Source organism: Leiobunum rupestre, chromosome 9 (genome assembly GCF_980474605.1).
Source record: "Leiobunum rupestre chromosome 9, qqLeiRupe1.1.hap1, whole genome shotgun sequence".
Classification (NCBI taxonomy): domain Eukaryota; kingdom Metazoa; phylum Arthropoda; class Arachnida; order Opiliones; family Sclerosomatidae; genus Leiobunum; species Leiobunum rupestre.
The window spans coordinates 38,209,365-38,233,173 of NC_143392.1; the positions used below are offsets into that span (position 1 = coordinate 38,209,365).

Consider the following 23,809-nt stretch of genomic DNA (forward strand, 5'->3'; position numbering starts at 1 on the left):
ATCAAATTTGAAAGAACTGCATTTCAATTTTAGAGAAACGATCAAATTTGAAAGAACTGCATTTCAATTTTAGAGAAACGATCAAATTTGAAAGAACTGCATTTAAATTTTAGAGAAACGATCAAATTTGAAAGAACTGCATTTAAATTTTAGAGAAACGATCAAATTTGAAAGAACTGAATTTCAATTTTAGAGAAACGATCAAATTTGAAAGAACTGCATTTCAATTTTAGAGAAACGATCAAATTTGAAAGAACTGCATTTAAATTTTAGAGAAACGATCAAATTTGAAAGAACTGCATTTCAATTTTAGAAAAACGATCAAATTTGAAAGAACTGCATTTCAATTTTAGAGAAACGATCAAATTTGAAAGAACTGCATTTCAATTTTAGAAAAACGATCAAATTTGAAAGAACTGCATTTAAATTTTAGAGAAACGATCAAATTTGAAAGAACTGCATTTCAATTTTAGAGAAACGATCAAATTTGAAAGAACTGCATTTCAATTTTAGAGAAACGATCAAATTTGAAAGAACTGCATTTAAATTTTAGAAAAACGATCAAATTTGAAAGAACTGCATTTAAATTTTAGAGAAACGATCAAATTTGAAAGAACTGCATTTCAATTTTAGAAAAACGATCAAATTTGAAAGAACTGCATTTAAATTTTAGAGAAACGATCAAATTTGAAAGAACTGCATTTCAATTTTAGAGAAACGATCAAATTTGAAAGAACTGCATTTAAATTTTAGAAAAACGATCAAATTTGAAAGAACTGCATTTAAATTTTAGAGAAACGATCAAATTTGAAGGAATCAAATTTGAAAGAACTGCATTTCAATTTTAGAGAAACGATCAAATTTGAAAGAACTGCATTTCAATTTTAGAAAAACGATCAAATTTGAAAGAACTGCATTTCAATTTTAGAGAAACGATCAAATTTGAAAGAACTGCATTTAAATTTTAGAGAAACGATCAAATTTGAAAGAACTGCATTTAAATTTTAGATAAACAATTAAATCTGAAATAATTGTGTATTTAAAATTTAAATAAACAATCAAATTTGAAATAATTTTATTTAAATTTTAGAGAAATAATCAAATTTAAGGAATTGAATTTAAATGCGGAATAAATTTCGATTTATGGTAAAAACGAAGAATAAACGGCTGAAACGCAAAAATGGCTCAGATTCTTATCAACTCAACCCAAAAAGCGGAACTTGGTAGGTAGCAAACAATTAATGATGATTCAACGCGTAACAAGGCTCTTTGAAGTGTGGTGTACGTTTATGAGCGAACGCAGGTACGCGAGTAGCGGTAGAATATTTTCTAAAGCGAGGCAGGCTCGTACAGCGCCTCAGGTATTGAAGCAAGCTCCGTGACTCTGAACAAACACGGAATCGTCGAATGTGGGCGCGGGGAGCTTGAAGGGTATATCACGGCCGTTTATAAAACCTCCGGGGAGACGATAGGCCTAACTGGATTTGGCGACCGAAACTTTCGCAAACAGCGTGTGGTTCCCAAAACGAATGTACCATGGATGAAAAAAACTTGGGTACGAACCACGCCAGGCTTTTTTCTTATGTCAATTTTGGGCTAAACTCATCGAGGAACGTTAAAAGCGCGTAATGGAGTAAAGAGAAACTCGACAGACAGTCCATCGCCATCGCATTTAAGGGGCTAAAAAGAAATGAACAAGCATCAATGTTGGCGATTTCTTCCAAAGTCGATCGCATTTATGCGATTTTTTTCAAGGGGTTTCCATCTTTCCCGAAATCCAACTTATACGAGCATGCAAATTTTCTCTATTTGCGAGAAGAGGCAAAAAATGTTTTTCTAGCAGCGTCACCAATCCAGCCCTAGGCAATCGAATATATCATTAAAAAATAATGATGTCAACCACTTTAAAATCCAAATTTAATCGGATAAACCGCCATCACTATTTTTTCTACTTTTTTCACCGATTTGAATCACCGATTTGATTTGTGCTGTATACATTACGGTAGGAACTCGTATTTGCTACTAGGAATTGTCAACCGAGCGTAAGGCGCCGAAAATGTTCAAGGTGCATTTTTTTCTCTGCAAATCGACCACAGTTTTTCACAAATAGGATTCTTAGTGAGTGAAACTCTTTACCTTTAAAGCAAAGTCGGAAAATCGGTAACTTTAAAGCGCGTCCAGATGGACAAATATGAGAACTAGTAAACAGAGTGTATTTTGTCTCATTTAGTCAATTGCTCTCGGTATCTCATATAGTAGTTGCTGTGCAATTTAAATGTAATTATTCCGAAATTTAAAATGCAGTTCTATAAAATTTTATTGATTTTCTAAAATTTAAATGCAGTTCTTTCAAAATCGATTGTTTCTTTTAAATGTTATACGCAGTTCTTGCTTGCCAATTAAAAGCAAATTAAATTACTCGTACTAATTAAATGTAATTTTAGAATTCAATTTAAATTTAATTTTACATTGTCAATGCACCTAAATTGTGAATCAATTTTCCGGGAGAAATTTAAATCAAATAAATATATATTTTTAATTTTGATGACAACAAAATAAAAAAAATTACCAGACACACAAATGGCATTGTAGAGACTTCAATGTCATGACGATTTCAAATCTAGCGACGTCGTAACTTTATTAAACAATCAGCTAGGCTAATACCCAAGGAACCAAAATGGCCTAAGTCAACTATAGTGACTTGTGTAAATTATGTAGGAGGGTGGAAGCCAGCACTTCATGCCAGGGGGGCGAACAGCTCCCTACACTTACTATTACCGTTCACCTCAGAAAGCTTTTGTGGAAAGGGGCAACCGAAGAGATCGGGGGAAAACCGCTCTAACTATTGATGTACCGATATGGGTACAGCCAATATATCGGCGGTAATATCGGCCGATATATCGTCGGATATTAACAAAGTTTTCTATCATAACAGTAGTGTATATGATAAAATCATTGTATAAGACGGTTCAGTGCACTGTCATACCATTTTATTTTCATTTTTCATGAAAAAATGTTTGCAAGAGCATATCCAAATATGTTTCTTTTAATTTTACGTGATACATATTTGCTATCACAAATCCAATATCATTGTTTTGTATTTGTTTACACTTGTAACCCCTGTCTAAAAGAAGGTATGATCTAGCTTCTGAAGTCTGGCGTACGTGGCCGAGGGGTAAGACAGTCTCAGATAATCTGTACACCGAGTTCGTGCATTTAGCACTGTTGAAGGTACATATTTTCAAGGGCTCGCGAGTTCCATTTAGCACTGTCAAAGGTACGGCAGTGTACACCGAGTTCGCGCGGTCCATGGGCCAATCAAATAAAATATAATTAGTTAGTTAACCGATAATTTTCTTATTTTTAAATGTTTTTCTGAATTTTTTTTAATACCGGCCAATATCGGCTTTGTTTAAGTTGATATTGGCCGATATCGATATTAAGATATAGGCTGATATATTGGTTAGCGATATATCGGTGAATCCCTAGCTCTAACCATCGGGGAGAGAACTTACAACCTCAACGCGGATGGAAGGGTTCCAAGTTTTCACCCAGTGCCACGCTGGGATCGAACTTGGCTAGTCCTGTTGCAAGGCGAGAGTGTTAACCACTTCAATAATGAGATCCATTACCGGGGAGATGTTTCCAATGTCATAAATCATTAGTGATTTAACCATATGTCTCGCATTCGACACGCAAGTCTTGGAGACAATAGTTCTTTCTATAATTTTTTTACGCTTATCCAACTTGTTAAAAGTAGAAGTATAACATGTTGCTCTTACGTCACAAGACTTAGCTTTGGCAGAATTATCTTAGCTCGCGTGATTTGCACGAGTGTTAGAAAATAGGAAGCTCCTCGTGATTCTAGCGCGCGCTCGTAGTGTAGGAAAAGGTAAATATAGTTACGTAAGAGCTACATTAAAACAAGAAGGCCATGTTACTTTATAGAAAGAACTATTAGATTTCTAATAATAGGATAAGATGTATTTGTCATTATATAATTTGACTTGGGTGACAACCTCCGTGGCTTACGTAAGGTCATAACTGCGTAATTCGGCGGTTTAATAGCAATTTCGTGACTTAGTATTCGATGAAAACCAAGTGATTGTCTCATGGCAAAACGTGACGTCAAGGTTTGCTTACATCTACTCCCTTTGACTTTGAATGTGCGAAAAATTATGCGCAGAAAACAAAACCATTTAAAGCGCCATATATTCAAGGTAGTCTCTCGCCCTTTTGTAATAATAATAACAATAATAATCAGCTAGGAAAATACTCAAGGCACCACCTTAGGCCAAAGTCATCGAGTGACTTTTAATGCCTTTAAACAGGTGGCCGGGTTACAGCGCAGTAGGAGGGTGGTGGCAAGCCCTTCATGCCACAACAACTCCCTACACTCGCGATTACCGTTAACTTCTACTAGTTTTTTAAGGAAAGGGGAAAGCGAACAACAGTGGAGAAAACCTATTTAACCGCTTTAGTCCCATTCGACCGAAATCCCATTCGACCGAAGGCGGTTTTTGAGGTGTCCCATTCGACCGAATTCCGCCGAAACGTGCGGTTTTTATGTGTCCCATTCGACCGAACGCTTTTATGTGTCCCATTCGACCGAACGCTGCTATATAAATTGGCTTTTGCTATGTTTTCAATTTAGTTACTGAAGTCGTTTGCAATGGAGCGGATAGCTATCTTTGTACTATGCATTTATTTGAAAATAAAATGGAATGAGCATGAATTATATTTTTATCTTCACCTAGTCAAGAAAAGTAACTGAACCAAAACTGAAATAGTAAACTTAACCAACTCTAACCTAACCTAACCTAACCTAACCTAACCTAAACATGGATCTTCGATAGTACATACCTTATAAATAAAATACCAAATCACCCCGCCAATTGGGCTACATTTTAAAATTCTTTCGGTCGAATGGGATTTCGGTCGAATGGGAATAAACGATTTAACCAGCTAGATTTTAGCTAGGAGCAACAAACACAAGGAGAACGCGGCTAGCCTTTAAACACGCTAACGCAGTGTTACGCACAAATTTCATTGGACGAGAATTTACGCTGCACTTTTTACTGAAAGGGGGAAGGCAATTTTCGAATTTTCCCCTTCCGACGGCAGCAGGCGCCAAAGCGTCTAACCAATGAAAACTGCACGCAAGAAAATCCACGACGGGTGGCGTTCTCCTTGTGTGGGGTGCTGTGTTTGTTGCTTCTAGATTCTAGTATGGAACAGTCTAGATTGGGTTTCCAATCGAGATCGTTAGGATTATTTCTTTTTAATTATTGAATATAGTACCCCTTTTAAACATTTTTAACTTGTGAAATTTAATCTATTTATTCTATTTATTTTGTATAATTTATAAACTGTATTTTTGTTGTATATCTATGTCTTCGGTGTTTAGTTAAGCCCTGGATAAGTCCTTTTCTAGGAGCTCACGCCATTCCTGCTAACCAAGGGCGTATCCAGGATTTTATTTCAGGGGGGGGGGGTGGTTTGAGGGAAAAATGTTAAGGGGGGGTGGTGCTGACAGAAGTTTCACTGATTTTTATTAGACACCCCCCAGTCATAAATACGCCCTTGCTGCTAACCCAGGGTAGTTTCCAGGGCACTGGCGTTGTACCTGGGTTATACCAGTTTTGATTTATTCTCCGGTTTTGAAATTAATATTTATACGAAATATAAACGTATTTCTCTGGTTATGACGTAGGTACGTGGCCATAATGCACCCCCTGAAGCCGCGGATGTCCCGGATCACGACGCTGAACATCACGATGTGGATCTGGATCGCCAGCAGCCTACTGTCCCTGCCAAACCTCCTCTACTCCACGACCAAAGTGGAGACCTTCGCGGACGGCGACTACAGAGTCGTCTGCTACGTCGTCTGGCCAGACGGAGAATTCAACCAGTCGGACTATATGTGAGTATATATTGTCGTAGAAATAGTTGATTTTATAAAATGTCTTAACGCTTGCCCAACCTGTTGAAATGTTGCCCTGGAATAGTTCAGCCAATGCCTAAGAATGAGTTCATAAGCTCTTTAGTGGGAGAGAAAACGGATCCACACCTGAAGCGGGGAGGCAACATTTCAACAAGATGTCCTAGGCTAGCACTTTCGCCTCGCAGCAAGAGGAGCCGGGTTCGATCCCAGCTTGTGGCACTGGGTGAAAAACTCGGAACAACTCCTTCCGCGTTGAGTTTGCAAGTTCTCTCCCCACTGGTTTAAGGGGTTTTCCCCCGAGTTCTTCGGTTTCCCCTTCCATAAAAACTTGTCTAGGTTAACGGTAATAGTTAGTGTAGGGAGCTGTTGGCTCGATCTCGTGGCATGCAGGGCTTGCCACCACCCTCCTACGCATTGTAACCCGGCCACCTGAATTAAGGGCTTCAAAAGTCGCATGATGACTTAGGCCTAAGGTGGTGCCTTGGGTATTAGCCTAGCTGATTATTTAACTATTATACAACAAGAATAATAACTCTCGCAATTTGTCGTCTCGGCGTTACTTAGACCTAGTCGTTAATTATACGACTTAAGCCCCTTATCAAAGCTACATTTGCTATTCCCTTTCTTTATTTTCTATAATATAATCATCCCGTTAGTTACTTTTTTCGGAAATAATTTATAAAGTATATCAGAAGTATATAACATATCTTTTACGAAATAAGTCTTCATCTACTTAAATTCTGCTAATGTAATAGGTTTGAAACATCAATCAATTTTATTGATAATTATTAATTATTTTTCGGTACATTAAGGCTAATCGTGACCTTTGCCCCTCGCGACCATTTACCTATAAGAAAACTTTCCGGAAAATGACCGAGGCCTTTTTTCCGGAAAAATTTCCATATTTTTCCGAAAAAAATAAAAAAAGTTTCATTCCATGATTAGTCTAATATTGTTTGCAAATTTAAATAAAGAGGAATTTTCACTTCATTTTTTCGAACCTAAAAGTAAAACAAAACCTCTAGACTAGCTTTAAACTGAACAACAATGTAACACTATTAATGTTTTGTAGTAGGTTTACTGATATTAGACATTTTATATCGATAAAAAATTAAAAAAATTAAAATTCCCTAAAAAGTAATTTATGTTTCAATATTTTATTTTTCCGATTTGCGGAAAATTTTCTGGAAATTGTTCTTTATTTTATTTTTCCGGAAAATTAACAACATTATAAGAAAGCTTAAATAAACGAAGATATAAATATAAACTACTAAATTATAAGCTAAAAACCACGTAATTAAATATTTGAAAAGGGTAATATATAACATGAATAACAGATAATATTCTAACTCAGATACGGTGTTCGTCCGTGGTTTAGACGGGAAATTAACGTTGTAAGATATACAGCATAAAACTTCTAAGAAAAATACGAATTTTGGAATTTAAATAAAAAACGTGAAGGAATTTTTTTGCAAAACCAAAAACGGCAAAAACCATTAAGTCCGTATAAAATTCATAACCGGGAAAAAGATGAATATTTTTTTCTACCTTATATAAACACCTTCCGATATAGTCGAGAGGATATATACAGGGTGTCCACTAAAAAACGAAAAAAGATAAGTAACGGAAAACTTTTTTTTTGGAAAAAGTTCAAATTTCTTTGGAACATTCCTCGTACAGGGGGACATTTACTAGTGTACAACTGAATGACCGTGGACCATGTCTTCAAGGTCATTTGAGAATTATCTCGAGAACCGTTGCGTTTACGGATTTGGTTCCAATTAGAAAGTTGTCGCTCGTCATATTATTAGTTCAAATAACTTTGATTTGACCAATCAGAAGCCGATAAGTTGAAAGTTAATTAATTCAGTGTTTGATAATAAAATAATCTGATTAGTTTTATTATGACTAAATCAAATAAATAACTGAATAGTTTACAACGGTTCAATTATGCCATCGTCGGCTACAATACATGCTTGAGCTCGTTTAACGATGGAGTTCAATTATTATCTAGGAGCAACAAACACAAGGAGAACGCAGCTAGCCTTTAAACACACTAACGCAGTGTGGTGTACAAATTTCATTGGACGATCATTTAAGCTGAATGTTTTACAGAAAGAGGGAAGACAATTTCCGAATTTTGCCCTTCCAACGGCAGCAGGTGATAAAGCGTCTAACCAATGAAAAATGTACGCAAGAAAATGTACTACTTTTGACGGATTGCGTTCTCTTTGTGAAGGGTACTGTGTTTGTTGCTCCTAGTTGTCATGACAACCAATCTTACAGAAATCAGGTTCAATTCATTAACCTTCAATTTATCGGTTTCTGGTTGGTCAAATTTGGTCAAATCAAAGTTATTTGAACTAATAATATGGCGAGCAACAACTATCTAATTGGAACCCGATCCGTAAACCCAATGGTTCTCGAGATAGTTCTCAAATGACCTTGAAGACATGGTTCAAGGTCATTCAATGTTACACTAGTAAATGTCCCCCTGCACGAGGAACGTTCCGTAGACATTTATATATATATATATATATATATATATATATATATATATATATATATATATATATATATATATATACAGGTCTGCCTTGGTTGATTTCCATTTTTGCACATCCACTACGGCAGCGTGTCCATTTATCCTTTTCTTAGTCAAGATTGAAATTCATAAAGGAAGCTAGAGAGACGGTACGAAAAATAAGGAAGGAAGGACCCAAAGGGTTGTTAGAATTCTTCACGGCCCAAGGATTCGCTGCCGTGATGGACAGCCAATTCCTTTCCTCCCCTAAGTGTCAAAGAAAAAACGACTTTGGAAACATCTGTTTCGCTCATTGTCCACTCAACAGATGCTTCGCGCCGACGGATAGGAAAATACATTTTCCAAGTTCTCTCCTTTATCCGCCGCGATAGCGAAATCGACAGCTTACATCGCCGGCTCGACAGTTTTATAAACGCTAGAAAGACGGTAAAGTCTATATTCTGTCTTCTTACGAGCGATGGAGACAGATTGGGCTATTTGGGACAATGCATTAACGCTTTAACGCCATGGAATAACCTTACCTAAAATTACCAACGAATGTCCGTAGCGACGCTCGTACATTTTGGATATTAGTGTCGGGTGACGTTCGATTTTTAGTTAACGAATTCGGCTGGCAGAGGCTGTTACTATCGGGATTACGTAATGAGTTCCCTTTTCGTATTATTAGGTCTGTTTTCATTATGTTGGCGAGGCTGTAATAACAAATAAATGTGTACGTCATTTGGACGACCCGAATCGTAAAATGGCAGGCTATGGACGAAGCGAAGTGCGTCTCTTTTATGACCTACTTTACAAGCTACAGTCTTATGAATTTATTCATTGCACTCGGAATCGTATATGCCAGGGTCTTCTTAATCAGTATTACAATGTTTTATCTTCTACCGGAGATAATATTTCGGGGTTTGTTATGGTAAGGGACTCCCAGCTATCGCTCAGTAGGTAAAGGTGGGGTGGCGGAGTGGTTAGCGCTTTCGCCTCGCAGTACGAGGAGTCGGGTACGATCCCAGTTTGTGGCACTGGGTGCAAAACTCGGAATTACTCTTTCCGCGTAGAGTTTGCAAGTTTTCTTCCCGCTGGTTAAAGGGGTTTTCCCCCGAGTTCTTCGGTTTCCCCTTTCCATAAAAACTTGTAGAGGCTAACGGTAATAGTTGGTGTAGGGAGCTGTGGCATGAAGGGCTTGCCACGACCCTCCTACGCATTGTATCCCGGTTACCTGTTTAAAGGCGTTATAAGTCGCAGATGACTTGGGTATTAGCCTGGTTGATTATTTTCTTTTAGCGAAAATCATGGAAGATTCAAATTTTTTTCCAACAAATGTGGAGTCCATACCAGTAAATTATTGCCTATTAGCCGTTTAACGCGTAGCAGGAAATTTCCGTTTATATTATATCTTCTACCCCTCAGACTAGCTATATTCTTTAGTGAGTTCGTTTCAAGATTTTTAGGTCCATGGTTATGGGTAAAAGCATAAGTTACATAATAATCATTAGTATGACATTTCCTATTCTTTCAACGCTTAGTTTTTTAATAATAATAATGATAGTCTGTTTTACCAAAAATAAATAGGGGGAGAAAGTCTGGCACTTGGGTCCAGCCGCACGACGTCTTATTTGAGGGGTAAAATTTTTGGGCTTCGGAAATGACTTCCCCCTCGCCTCTTTACAGGAACACAAAGGTATCGGTTGTACTGCGCCACGATGAAAAATAGTACTCTATAAAATACGTGAATATTAAACTTTTGCTTTCGATAATTTGGTTAATTTAGTTCCTAAATAAAGTAAATATATCATAGAAACTAAAATGCGACATTTTAAAAATAATAACATGACTTTTGAAAAGAAATAAACCGTAACTAGAATAACACTCGCTTAAATCGTGGAGAGCGTGGTGCCATCTAAGAGCAGAGATCGGGACTAATTGGTAAATCTACGATGTTAAGGCCTAACAATTGGCAAGTTTAACTGAAATAATAGCTATAGCTACGAGCTTTTTTGTTTATTTTACAATTGATATAGTAATTATTAATTAAAATCAACCGTTTTCGAAGGAAATAATGGTCAGCATTTGTCAGAGAGACTATTTGAAATCGCGAGGCGGTGACATGGTTGCCAGGGAATAAAATTCAAAATTTTCATCTTGAGCGCGAACCGGAATACCACAAATGTGCTATCCTTATTGGTTAGAAATATCACGTGATCACTAGCTCTTTAAAAAGGGTGTCAAGCATGGTGGAAGGTAAAATCTGAAGGCATTGATAGACTTTCTCCCCATATTTACTTTTGGTTTTACCAATGACCATATAAATCACTATATGTCTAAGGACTCACAAACAATTGACTATGGAATTTACGATTATATTAGGTAGTTATTTTCAAATTTGATACTTGAACGCGTTTTCGGTCGTATCATAAGCCTTTCATAAGGTCCCCATAAGCCAGCGGTTCCTAATTTCTTTTTGCTATGGAACCCTAAATTATACAGCTAATACTGGCGGAACCCCAACTCATTTTTTTTACTTATCCTAGAAGACTGTTGCCACGACCAAAGATGACCGCGCTGCGAATTCTCGGAACCCCTGTGACCCTTCCACGGAACCCCAGGGTTCCGCGGAACATCTTTTGGGAACCGCTGCCATAAGCAAAGGTCTAGGCCAAATTAACATACCCGTTATTAAGAGGTAGGTATTCAAAATCTGCCCCTCCTAGTGGTTATATTCTCAACTAGGCATATCCCCAAATTAATTTCGCGCGTTGCATGATGAATGCGCAGAAGGCGTGTGCGATCGTTTTTAAACTAAGAACCACGTGGGATAAATCTCCGCCGCGAGCCCTGAGCACCGTAGCCAAGGCTTATTCATTATTTTATCACTTTCAAAGTAAAAATTAACACTTATATTAAAATAATTCATCGGAACGTAAAAATAGCTATTGGAAATATGAGTTGTGTTTCTGAAGGTATTTGTTTTTCAAATTTGAGACTTAGACGCGTTTTGTGTGCCATTTATCAGCCCGAGCGTGCCTGCTCTACCAAGTAAGATAACATTTTGAAAAAGAAGATGTCGCTACTGCCCTTTCTTAATTTTCTTCTCGCAAGGACAATGCTGTTAACACGCGGCAGTATGCTAGACCTTTACTCAGGGGGACCTTATGATAGGCTTATGATCGTATTTATAGCTATCAAGCTAATTTCGCAGTAGTTTCACCAGCAAACAGTGAAAGAAGGGATGAAATTCCGGTCACGTGACTTCCGATTACGAAATCACTCGACGACAGACCTTGGATTAATAATAGTAGTTCCTAACTGGATATGTCACAAGTTTGAAAAAAAAACTTGACCAGAAAATGGCTTTTGCGACAGCAGCGCCGCTTCGGCGAAGTTAGCGGAGAATATCCGAAACTCCCGTAACACGTAGCCATCTAAAAGGCAGAACCCGTAACAAACTCTTTGAAAATGCAGGCGGAACTATAGAATGATATATCCATGTACGAACTACTATTATTTATCCAGGGACAGACTATCATTAACCGAAATCATTCAGTGTAATACTTATATTATTATGTTACTTATGGTAAAAGTAATAGATTCCCATTAAAGCCAGCTTCACCCTGAACACAGAAGCACCGCGGTTGGAACACTTCTACAGGCGCTACGTCTATTTTTCGCCTATTTACTGGTTCCTATAGAAATATAAGGGAATATTTCAAAGTTAATAGCGGCCATTTTTTTCGCGTATACAATAGGTCTTTGGATGGAGTAGCGAAAAAGGGTAAGAAATTTCCGGCACCCCATTGCGGGGGGCGAACACAGCCAATTATTTAGGGTTGGCCAGAAGGAGACAGAAACAACTGTCAGAAGATAAAAGCCTGCCCCATCTGTTTCCTATAAGAGAGCATTAACAGAAATGGAGAGAAAAGGCTTCCTATCAAGCCTAGGTATAAATCCCGGCACATATTTGTGTAGCGACCATCGCCATAGCCAAGGCCTAACCCGGTCTGCGGATAGAAAAGAGCCAGCGAAGAAAGTATAACGACAGAAGCGAATAGAAGCATCCTTGCGTGATGAACTAGTCGCGAGCGACCTCTCGTGACAAAGAATGCCAACGAAAAGAGTAAATAAATGAAAGCGAAGTAAAAAAAAATTCACACATGTCAACAAAGCAAAAAGTGGAGTTAATGCGGAATTGGAAATACTCAGAGAGTAGCTACGTCAGCCAAGACCGGGTCTTATTGTTCATATCCCGACTGCACCTCCGTTCGCGACTTTAATAACGCTACCAACTAAACCTCGTTTTGAGAATGGAGGACTAGAGAAAAGGAGAATGGTAAAACGTTGAAGTGAAGGAGAATTCTTCCAAAATACGAAATATTTTGTATTTTCCCGACATCGAAACTTTCATATCCAGGCCCTTTGGGAAATTTCAAATGGGGGGGATAGAAGCCAGGGGGGGGAATCGTTTTTCGCTTCTTGCAGTTTCAGTTAAAGTCAATTTTTTTTTCATTATCCCCCCCTCTTCAAAAATAGCCGAGGCTTAGAAGAAGAGGAGTTCTATGACACGATGTCTTCCTTGCTAAGAAGTTATAAGATTTCTAGCCCTCGACCTAGCGCACCACCATCTTTCTTCTTTTTTCGCTCTCTCCGAAGGCGCCCTCTAACGGACATTTCTTCTTCAGACTACGAGACGCGAAATTAATAATAAAACTCTTATTCTTTCCATTTCTTTTTTATTTTTATATTTCTTTGGTATATTTCTGTTTCTTATTGGAGCCGAGTCCTAAGTATCGAGACAAGGAACGATTGAAATGCAATAAGCTTAAAAGGCGGGGAGGTATTAGGCGACCTCTAGGATTCTTTTTTCGTGCGGGGTTTAAAACAAACACGGGATATCCATCCACGAAAATTAATCATTAGAAAAAAATAAGAGTTTTTAGTAAAAAGTGGGCATATTATAAAAAAAAACCTAAAATCCTCAGAAAGCCAACGGCGCCATTTGAAATTTATCAGATTAAGGAAAAGTCGGGATGAAATGCCAAATAAATCACAACCCACGTGCTCCACTTAAATTAAAACGCCCGACGTTTGGGTTTTCGGGAAAATAGAGAAAAATTAATTTCCTAGCTGCAATTTTTTCAATATTTTTCAAATGGTATTTTGAAAATTGGTTTTGCTAAATTTATAGTGCATATAAATAAAAAAAATGGGGTTTTAAACTAAACGTTATTAATTTATTATTTGGTTTAGAACTATAAAAACCGGATTTATTTCATATGTATTTCAAATTAAAAGCTAGCTGTCTTAGAAGGTCAAATAACGATCGAAAGTTGTCAACCTGTTAAAAATGAATTAAAAAAAATAATTTCATTAAATTAAATTAAGTGAAATTATTTATTTTTGAGAGTTCGTTTCCATCTCCCACACATGCATATTTACGATATTCCTCTCATTCGACAATCTGATCTCAAACTGTATCTGATTTACTATCTCAAGTAACTGATCTGTTATAACTTTTTTGACCAGATTCCGTTAGCAAACTTTTTTTTGAGGAGAGTGAATAAAGGAATTAGAGGTATCTGAAATATATGCTTACATTCAGTCACTCGGTTTAAAAAGAATTTAGATTAGTTTCGTATTTAATAGACCTTTTGCGGCGTCTGAAATTGTAGCTCGTAAAAATTTTCTGGTAACCCTGTTGATGAAAAGCTGTTTTCCATACAGTATCTACTATCCTACTGTTAATTCTATTAGTTTAAAAAATAGTTTTAGGTCACTTGATTTAAATCAGCCAACCCATACAGGGTTCCAAACATATAAAGCAAAATTTATGAAACGAAAATAGCTATTTATAAGAGGGTTTTAAAGGGAGTCATGATACCCTAAGAGGCTAACACAGGTTTGAGAAGTAACTTTAAAACCTTCGCGTCAGTGGGGAGATATTTTCGTCGCCACAGTCTCAATTCTCATGAGGGCCATGATGCCTTTGGTTAAAAATACCACAGTAAATAGACTATGTTGGTGTGTAATCTCTTAAAAATTTCTCAGTAGGTTTTTCAACAACGAGCTAAAAAGATAAGAACTATAGGGATAAAAATTTATTTTTACGATTCCAGAATTATAAGAAAATATAGAAAATGCAGGACATCTGCGTGCCCTGCTAGCTCAAAGTCACTTGAATGTAAATTGAAAAATTACTTAGGATAGGAATGAATCAGAATTAAATTTGAAAATGAACTAAATAAAATAGTCAGACCAAAATGTTCAACACGTTTAGCTGCAATAATAATAACGTAATAGGATTTTGTTAAATCTACGACGTGAAAAGATACTACACTTTGATCTTAGACAAAAGACGAAGAGGAAAGATACTACACCTTGATCTTTGACAAAAGACGAAAATAAAAGATACTACGCTTTGATCTTAGTCAAAGGACGAAGATAAAAGATACTACGCTTTGATCTTAGTCAAAGGACGAAGATAAAAGATACTACGCTTTGATCTTAGTCAAAGGACGAAGATAAAAGATACTACGCTTTGTTCTTAGTCAAAGGACGAAGATAAAAGATACTACGCTTTGTTCTTAGTCAAAGGACGAAGACAAAAGATACTACGCTTTGTTCTTAGTCAAAGGACGAAGAGAAAAGATACTACGCTTTGTTCTTAGTCAAAGGACGAGGAGAAAAGATACTACACCTTGATCTTAGTCAAAGGACGAGGAGAAAAGGTACTACACCTTGATCTTAGTCAAAGGACGAGGAGAAAAGATACTACACCTTGATCTTAGTCAAAGGACGAGGAGAAAAGGTACTACACCTTGATCTTAGTCAAAGGATGAGGAGAAAAGATACTACGCCTTGGTCTTAGTCAAAGGATGAGGAGAAAAGATACTACACCTTGGTCTTAGTCAAAGGATGAGGAGAAAAGATACTACACCTTGATCTTAGTCAAAGGATGAGGAGAAAAGATACTACACCTTGATCTTAGTCAAAGGATGAGGAGAAAAGATACTACACCTGGATCTTAGACAAAGGACGAAGAGAAAAGATACTACGCCTTGATCTTAGTCAAAGGACGAGGAGAAAAGATACTACACCTTGATCTTAATCAAAGGATGAGGAGAAAAGATACTACACCTTGATCTTAGTCAAAGGATGAGGAGAAAAGATACTACGCCTTGATCTTAGTCAAAGGATGAGGAGAAAAGATACTACGCCTTGATCTTAGTCAAAGGATGAGGAGAAAAGATACTACGCCTTGATCTTAGTCAAAGGATGAGGAGAAAAGATACTACGCCTTGATCTTTGACAAAGGACGAAAATAAAAGATACTACGCTTTGTTCTTAGTCAAAGGATGAGGAGAAAAGATACTACGCCTTGATCTTAGTCAAAGGATGAGGAGAAAAGATACTACGCCTTGATCTTAGTCAAAGAATGAGGAGAAAAGATACTACGCCTTGATCTTTGACAAAGGACGAAAATAAAAGATACTACGCTTTGTTCTTAGTCAAAGGACGAAGATAGAAGATACTACGCTTTGTTCTCAGTCAAAGGACGAAGGTAAAAGATACTACGCTTTGTTCTTAGTCAAAGGACGAAGGTAAAAGATACTACGCTTTGTTCTTAGTCAAAGGACGAAGAGAAAAGATACTACGCTTTGTTCTTAGACAAAGGACGAAGAGAAAAGATACTACGCCTGGATCTTAAACAAAGGACGAAGAGAAAAGATACTACGCCTGGATCTTAGACAAAGGACGAAGAGAAAAGATACTACGCCTGGATCTTAGACAAAGGACGAAGAGAAAAGATACTACGCCTGGATCTTAGACAAAGGACGAAGATAAAAGATACTACGCCTGGATCTTAGACAAAGGACGAAGAGAAAAGATACTACGCCTGGATCTTAGACAAAGGACGAGGAGAAAAGATACTACACCTTGATCTTAGTCAAAGGACGAGGAGAAAAGGTACTACACCTTGATCTTAGTCAAAGGATGAGGAGAAAAGATACTACGCCTTGGTCTTAGTCAAAGGATGAGGAGAAAAGATACTACACCTTGATCTTAGTCAAAGGATGAGGAGAAAAGATACTACACCTTGATCTTAGTCAAAGGATGAGGAGAAAAGATACTACACCTTGATCTTAGACAAAGGACGAAGAGAAAAGATACTACGCCTTGATCTTAGACAAAGGACGAAGAGAAAAGATACTACGCCTTGATCTTAGTCAAAGGATGAGGAGAAAAGATACTACACCTTGATCTTAATCAAAGGATGAGGAGAAAAGATACTACACCTTGATCTTAGTCAAAGGATGAGGAGAAAAGATACTACGCCTTGATCTTAGTCAAAGGATGAGGAGAAAAGATACTACGCCTTGATCTTAGTCAAAGGATGAGGAGAAAAGATACTACGCCTTGGTCTTAGTCAAAGGATGAGGAGAAAAGATACTACACCTTGATCTTAGTCAAAGGATGAGGAGAAAAGATACTACGCCTGGATCTTAGACAAAGGACGAAGAGAAAAGATACTACGCCTGGATCTTAGACAAAGGACGAAGATAAAAGATACTACGCCTGGATCTTAGACAAAGGACGAAGAGAAAAGATACTACGCCTGGATCTTAGACAAAGGACGAGGAGAAAAGATACTACACCTTGATCTTAGTCAAAGGACGAGGAGAAAAGGTACTACACCTTGATCTTAGTCAAAGGATGAGGAGAAAAGATACTACGCCTTGGTCTTAGTCAAAGGATGAGGAGAAAAGATACTACACCTTGATCTTAGTCAAAGGATGAGGAGAAAAGATACTACACCTTGATCTTAGTCAAAGGATGAGGAGAAAAGATACTACACCTTGATCTTAGACAAAGGACGAAGAGAAAAGATACTACGCCTTGATCTTAGTCAAAGGATGAGGAGAAAAGATACTACACCTTGATCTTAATCAAAGGATGAGGAGAAAAGATACTACACCTTGATCTTAGTCAAAGGATGAGGAGAAAAGATACTACGCCTTGATCTTAGTCAAAGGATGAGGAGAAAAGATACTACGCCTTGATCTTAGTCAAAGGATGAGGAGAAAAGATACTACGCCTTGATCTTAGTCAAAGGATGAGGAGAAAAGATACTACGCCTTGATCTTTGACAAAGGACGAAAATAAAAGATACTACGCTTTGTTCTTAGTCAAAGGATGAGGAGAAAAGATACTACGCCTTGATCTTAGTCAAAGGATGAGGAGAAAAGATACTACGCCTTGATCTTAGTCAAAGGATGAGGAGAAAAGATACTACACCTTGATCTTAGTCAAAGGATGAGGAGAAAAGATACTACACCTTGATCTTAGACAAAGGACGAAGAGAAAAGATACTACGCCTTGATCTTAGTCAAAGGATGAGGAGAAAAGATACTACACCTTGATTTTAATCAAAGGATGAGGAGAAAAGATACTACACCTTGATCTTAGTCAAAGGATGAGGAGAAAAGATACTACGCCTTGATCTTAGTCAAAGGATGAGGAGAAAAGATACTACGCCTTGATCTTAGTCAAAGGATGAGGAGAAAAGATACTACGCCTTGATCTTAGTCAAAGGATGAGGAGAAAAGATACTACGCCTTGATCTTTGACAAAGGACGAAAATAAAAGATACTACGCTTTGTTCTTAGTCAAAGGATGAGGAGAAAAGATACTACGCCTTGATCTTAGTCAAAGGATGAGGAGAAAAGATACTACGCCTTGATCTTAGTCAAAGGATGAGGAGAAAAGATACTACGCCTTGATCTTTGACAAAGGACGAAAATAAAAGATACTACGCTTTGTTCTTAGTCAAAGGACGAAGATAGAAGATACTACGCTTTGTTCTCAGTCAAAGGACGAAGGTAAAAGATACTACGCTTTGTTCTTAGTCAAAGGACGAAGGTAAAAGATACTACGCTTTGTTCTTAGTCAAAGGACGAAGAGAAAAGATACTACGCTTTGTTCTTAGACAAAGGACGAAGAGAAAAGATACTACGCCTGGATCTTAAACAAAGGACGAAGAGAAAAGATACTACGCCTGGATCTTAGACAAAGGACGAAGAGAAAAGATACTACGCCTGGATCTTAGACAAAGGACGAAGAGAAAAGATACTACGCCTGGATCTTAGACAAAGGACGAAGATAAAAGATACTACGCCTGGATCTTAGACAAAGGACGAAGAGAAAAGATACTACGCCTGGATCTTAGACAAAGGACGAAGAGAAAAATACTACATTTTGATCTTAGTTCAAGGATGAAGAAGTTTATTGTTAAATTAAAAAAAATTAAACTAAGTCATCTATTTTGTACTAAACCAAATATTTCAGTTTGGCCGTTCTTCACATAAATGTTTTATTCAATTAAAAAACTACGTTACGTAACTGTAAATTCTATACGACATTTAGGTAAAATTAGTTGATGAATTGCTAAAATATCAACCTTTTCTAAGAAAACTAGCTATCGCATTGACGACAAAACACACAACCATTCCAAATAGATTTCAAGTCATAGAAAGCAGCAGAAGCCCTTTGATATACATCCAAACATCAAATAAACTTAAAATTTCGATCACTCTCGGTAATATCACAAACAATTTCGGGATCGCATTCAACATATTCCGAGTCAAATATTGTAAATTAGGCTTAGTTCTATTTTACATACTACCCAAAAAAAAAACCCCACTATACAAGGTGTTTGAAAAGGTTATGCAAAATATTTAAGGAGTTGTAGGGGGTGAGTTGAGAAGTATGCCTGTTTTTTCCATTTTCCTACGATAAATTAAAAGAGTGCCACCTAGGAGCAACAAACACAACACCCCACACAAGGAGAACGCAACCCGTCAAAAGTCGTGGATTTTCGTGTGTACGTTTTTCATTGGCTAGACGCTTTAGCGCCGGCTGCCGTCGGAAGGGGAAAATTCGGCAATTGTCTTCCCCCGCCCGTAAAACGTTCATCGTAAAGGCTCGTGACGCTCGTCCAATGAAATTCGTACACAACCCTTCGTTAGCGTGTTTAAAGGCTAGCTGCGTTCTCTTTGTGTTTGTTGCTCCTAGGTGCCAGAGAGCTTCAAAGTGTGGCCTACTAGCCCCTGGAAGTAGGCTGCAACAAGCGCAAACCCAAGCAGCAGGGAAACTCGAACATTAAGGTTTGGGTTCGTGTGATAGGTAAAAAAGGACTTTGTTGTAACCAGCGTAAAAAAGTAAACTTATACAGTATTTAAAGTGCCTGCTACTTGGTTTAGCGCTTGTTGCAGCCTACTTCCAGGGGCTAGTAGGCCACAATTCGAAGCTCTCTGGCGCTCTTTTAACTCCTCGTAGGAAAATGGGAAAAAAACAGGCATACTTCTCAACTAACCCCCTACAACTCCTTAACATTTTTGCATAATCTTTTGAAACACCCTGTAGATCTTTTTCTTCCATTTCAAGAAACGCAACAAATGTAGAAACGCGCGTAAAAAATAAATAAGCTAAAAGCGGCGGGAGGAACGGTGATCTTGGAAAAGAAACTCGAAGTTGAACTTCGGAGCGGCGGGGACTGTATAAAATATTCCGAGGTTTCTTTCGGGGTAATATATTTTGACGTCGAAGAAAGCGCGGAGCATCATTCTTCGTTATTCGCCAAGAGAATATTCTATCTTCTTCAAGTTCCGGAGGTTTTTATGGGCCCAGACATCCGCCAAATCATAATATACATCGGGGGAAAAACAAGCCCAACTACATTTTAATCAAATTAGTTTTCGTGAGAACCCAGAGTAGCAGTTGTAAAAATAGCCTCGAGTTATTTTGGTACGCTTTTTCGCTAATATATTAAATTAGTAACATTTAAAAAAAAGGAAAATACGGTTAGGCGGAGAAGTATATATATTTTTCCATTTTTTTAAAAACTAAATGGTGTATTTTAATTAAATTAATATTACAGTTTTTATGGTAATATTTTATGGAGCGCTGAAGGATATTTTAAGGAACTGACACGGATAACTTTCTGTAAGCGAAGACTTATTCTCGCTTGGTTCGGGACCAAGCTAGTGGTTCTCTAACATTGTAAGTGCATAACGGATTATATTAGAGAAGAAAGCTAGGTTGATCACGAACCTAGCGGAAACATTTTGAGATTACATTGGCTGCGTTCAGTAACGTGACGTAGGATCTTGTTGAACGCTTTTTACGCAGGCCCTAAATGGGTTAGAGTGTGCAATAACTGGTGGCTTTACCGGGGAGTCGGGGTCCGGCTCTTGTAACCCGTAAGGGCGGTGGCGCACTGGGAGATGTTAGCTTCGATCAAATGGTCCTATCTCCACCTCCGACTTCGGTCAGGTTTGGGCTGGATACTGAGCTTCGGCTCAGGCTAACGAAGAGTGTCCGTGCAAACTGACCGTCTCGGCGGATTGGGTAGTCTGCTGTGGGGCGGCGGGTCTCCGTATGAGGGCACGGCGGTCCTGTTTCCCGGCCTTTTGGAGCACACCGGGATCTCCGGTGCCAGCTGTGCCGGATTATGTGGACCGCTGTGTGCCCGTCGTTCCCCTTTAGGAGCTCTCTCCAAAGGGTATGACTCTTTACCTACGTAGGTAGGGTGTCGGCTGGAGTTGCTACAGCATCCACTCTTAAGCCCACTGCTGTGTGCGAAGTGGGAAATGGTCCACCCATTGCTGCACCTTCTGCCGTGTTGAGTGGCTCGCGTCGACGGTGCGACCATCAGTAGTGGGGTACTACTACCCATGCTGGATTTGTCACCTGTCCGGGCTAGGTGGACGCTGGCGTAGGGCACTATGATGATAGGCCTCCGGTGGTATGGTCTCTGTTACTAGGTACACCGGGCTATAAATTCTGACACACTGTCAACATAAGATCGTAGTTTTCAGTCTGTTATATTACTCCTAGTAGGCTAAGAATGGAAATATTATACTACTTAGTAGTGTTATTAATTGTTTGGTTCGTGGGATAGTGAAAAATACAAGCTGAAATGGGCTTAGGTGTCAAATTCGAAATTAACTACCTTTCCGGAAAAAAGACCTCGGTCATTTTCCGGAAAATTTTCAGTCTTACAACACTACTCCTTGGAGTGTTTGGTTTGTACCTCCTTATACTCGCAAATACGGCCGACTCATCAAGTGTGTTGTACGAATGAAATAGGCCGTGAAACTTGGAGGTTACTCCAAAATAAATATAAGAGTCAGGGACAACTATGATCAAGTGCTACCACGGTATAAAGAGTAATCAAAGTGGGCCGTAATTGTGTACTATAATTTTCTAGAAAATTCGATAATTTTTGGGCTTCGATACTATAATTTAATTTTTGGAACTTGGAAACTCTGCGCCGTGTGTAAATTCGTCTACGAGACCCACGGATCATTTCAACATTGGCATTCGTCCCAGTAGCGGCGCCAGGATTTTTGGGGAGGTAGGCCAACCATTTGGAGGCCCCACCAAAATTATTGAGGCCCCCCCACCACAATTTTTTCAAATCAAGTGGTGAAATTTTTGGTTAAAATGGGTAGAGTTAATTATGAATTTAAATATTACTAAAAACTGAGTGTGTGTTGATCCTTTTTTGTGTACCGATAACACTTAACAAATGAGTGGTTATTTACTTATTTCTACCACTGAATTTCAGTCTTATCAATTTACATTAATTCCTTCGGTACTTCGCATGTACATCCCTTACATAAGAACTTACAACTTTACGAAAATGAATGTACGTAGGTACACTAAGTAAGTAAAGTAAAGTAAGTTTAAGAACCATTAATTTTTAAAGATAAAATTAAAGATACAATTTTGATATATGGTGAGTGAGGGTAAGAATGGACATGGCGAAGTTTGGACACTTTTGAAAAATATTTATTTGAAAATTTATTCTTTGATGCCAAAGCGCAAAATTGGTCTCATTTTGAAGCCTTAAACATACCCTAAAACATGCAGTTTATTACTAAATATTTACACCACGACAATTTATACAGCAAGTCTTGAAATAAAACAACTAAAATTATCGAAAAAAAGTCTTGAAATTTCATTGGAAATTTCGTTTTGTGGCTTAGGAAATAAGATATAGTATGCAAACATGAAATGGTGAAATAAAAATAAATTGTTTAAGTATTATTTTAAGCAATTTCGTGTTTTTCTAGTACACGAAATTTATTATGTAATGAAGGTTTTGCCTTTTTTATAAGCATTTAAATTAACTAGTGCAAAGTTTAAGATTGGACAGCCTACCTTGTGATCAATCACATGTCGATTGTATTCAATTTTAAACGAGGTAGGATTTAGTTTAAGGTCTTTGCTTGAAAGGTAACTTTAAAAACAAGTTTTCATATTCAAATTTCCCGGGAAAGCAGACGGCTGACTGCGTACGGCTGTGAGGTTGGAGCTTAACGAAACACGTAGCTAGTTCCCTCTATGAGGCTGCCTCGCTTACATTGTTAGTGAAGGAGAGTCGAGAGGTCCGACACTATTTCAAATTTCGTACACACCAGTAATTTGAAAATTTCCAAATTTCAAATTACTTGTTAAATTTTAGAAAATCTTTTCAAATTTCTCAAATGTTTTGGCAAATTTGAAATTTTTTATCGATTCCGACAAATTTCTCAAATTTAATAAATCTTAAGAAATTTGATGGTTTTCCGCAAATGTTTATGAAATCTTGCAAAATTTTGTAAATTTGAATTGAAATTTTAGAAAATCTTGAGAAAATTCATAAATTTCTACGGGAAATTTAAGAAATCTTAAAAATTTACAAATTTACAAAAAAAAAAACCCGAAGGATAAATTTCCAAAGATACTGTAAACTATTTCTGTGATAACTGCACACCAGAAGTATAATATGTAATATATTAATATTTTTGTATATTAATATTGTAATATTACAATATCTACCCTATTAAAATATTTGTTTCCATATTATTTATTTGCCTTAAATTACTTCTTAAACCCAAATTTACTGTATAATTAGGCTTTATCTTAAAAAAATAGTTATATGTTTTTTTTAAATGTCCAATGATAGACGAAAGTGTCCAAAAAATATACCTTCTTGTCCATAGTTTTCCTAATATTGTCCAAAGTTAGCGAATTGGTGTCTAATTTTAAACCTTATTGTCTTTAGTTAGCACCCCCCCAGTCCAATTCAAAACTGTTTTGTCCAATGTTTGACTTACTCACTTCATATCTTAAAATAATTATAGTTTTAAAAATTCACAAATTTAAATACCAAAAACCAGAGTAAATTAAAAATGAACATTCATTATTTGTATTTCAAATCGTTTTAAAATTATCTACTCTAAATTTGTGTTTTTAAATTGAATTTTACAAAAAGGGTCCATTCT

The 23,809-nt window shown here is 37.4% G+C and overlaps 1 protein-coding gene across 1 annotated transcript in view; it reads left to right on the plus strand.

Annotated features, from left to right (window-relative positions):
- LOC149927394 (tachykinin-like peptides receptor 99D) overlaps nt 1-23,809 on the plus strand; it is a 142,937-nt gene that overhangs the window by 70,460 nt on the left and 48,668 nt on the right. Inside the window, exon 2 of the mRNA XM_090159012.1 lies at nt 5,714-5,923. Coding sequence (XP_090015138.1) covers nt 5,714-5,923 — 210 coding nt within the window. The remainder of the gene's footprint in view (nt 1-5,713; nt 5,924-23,809) is intronic.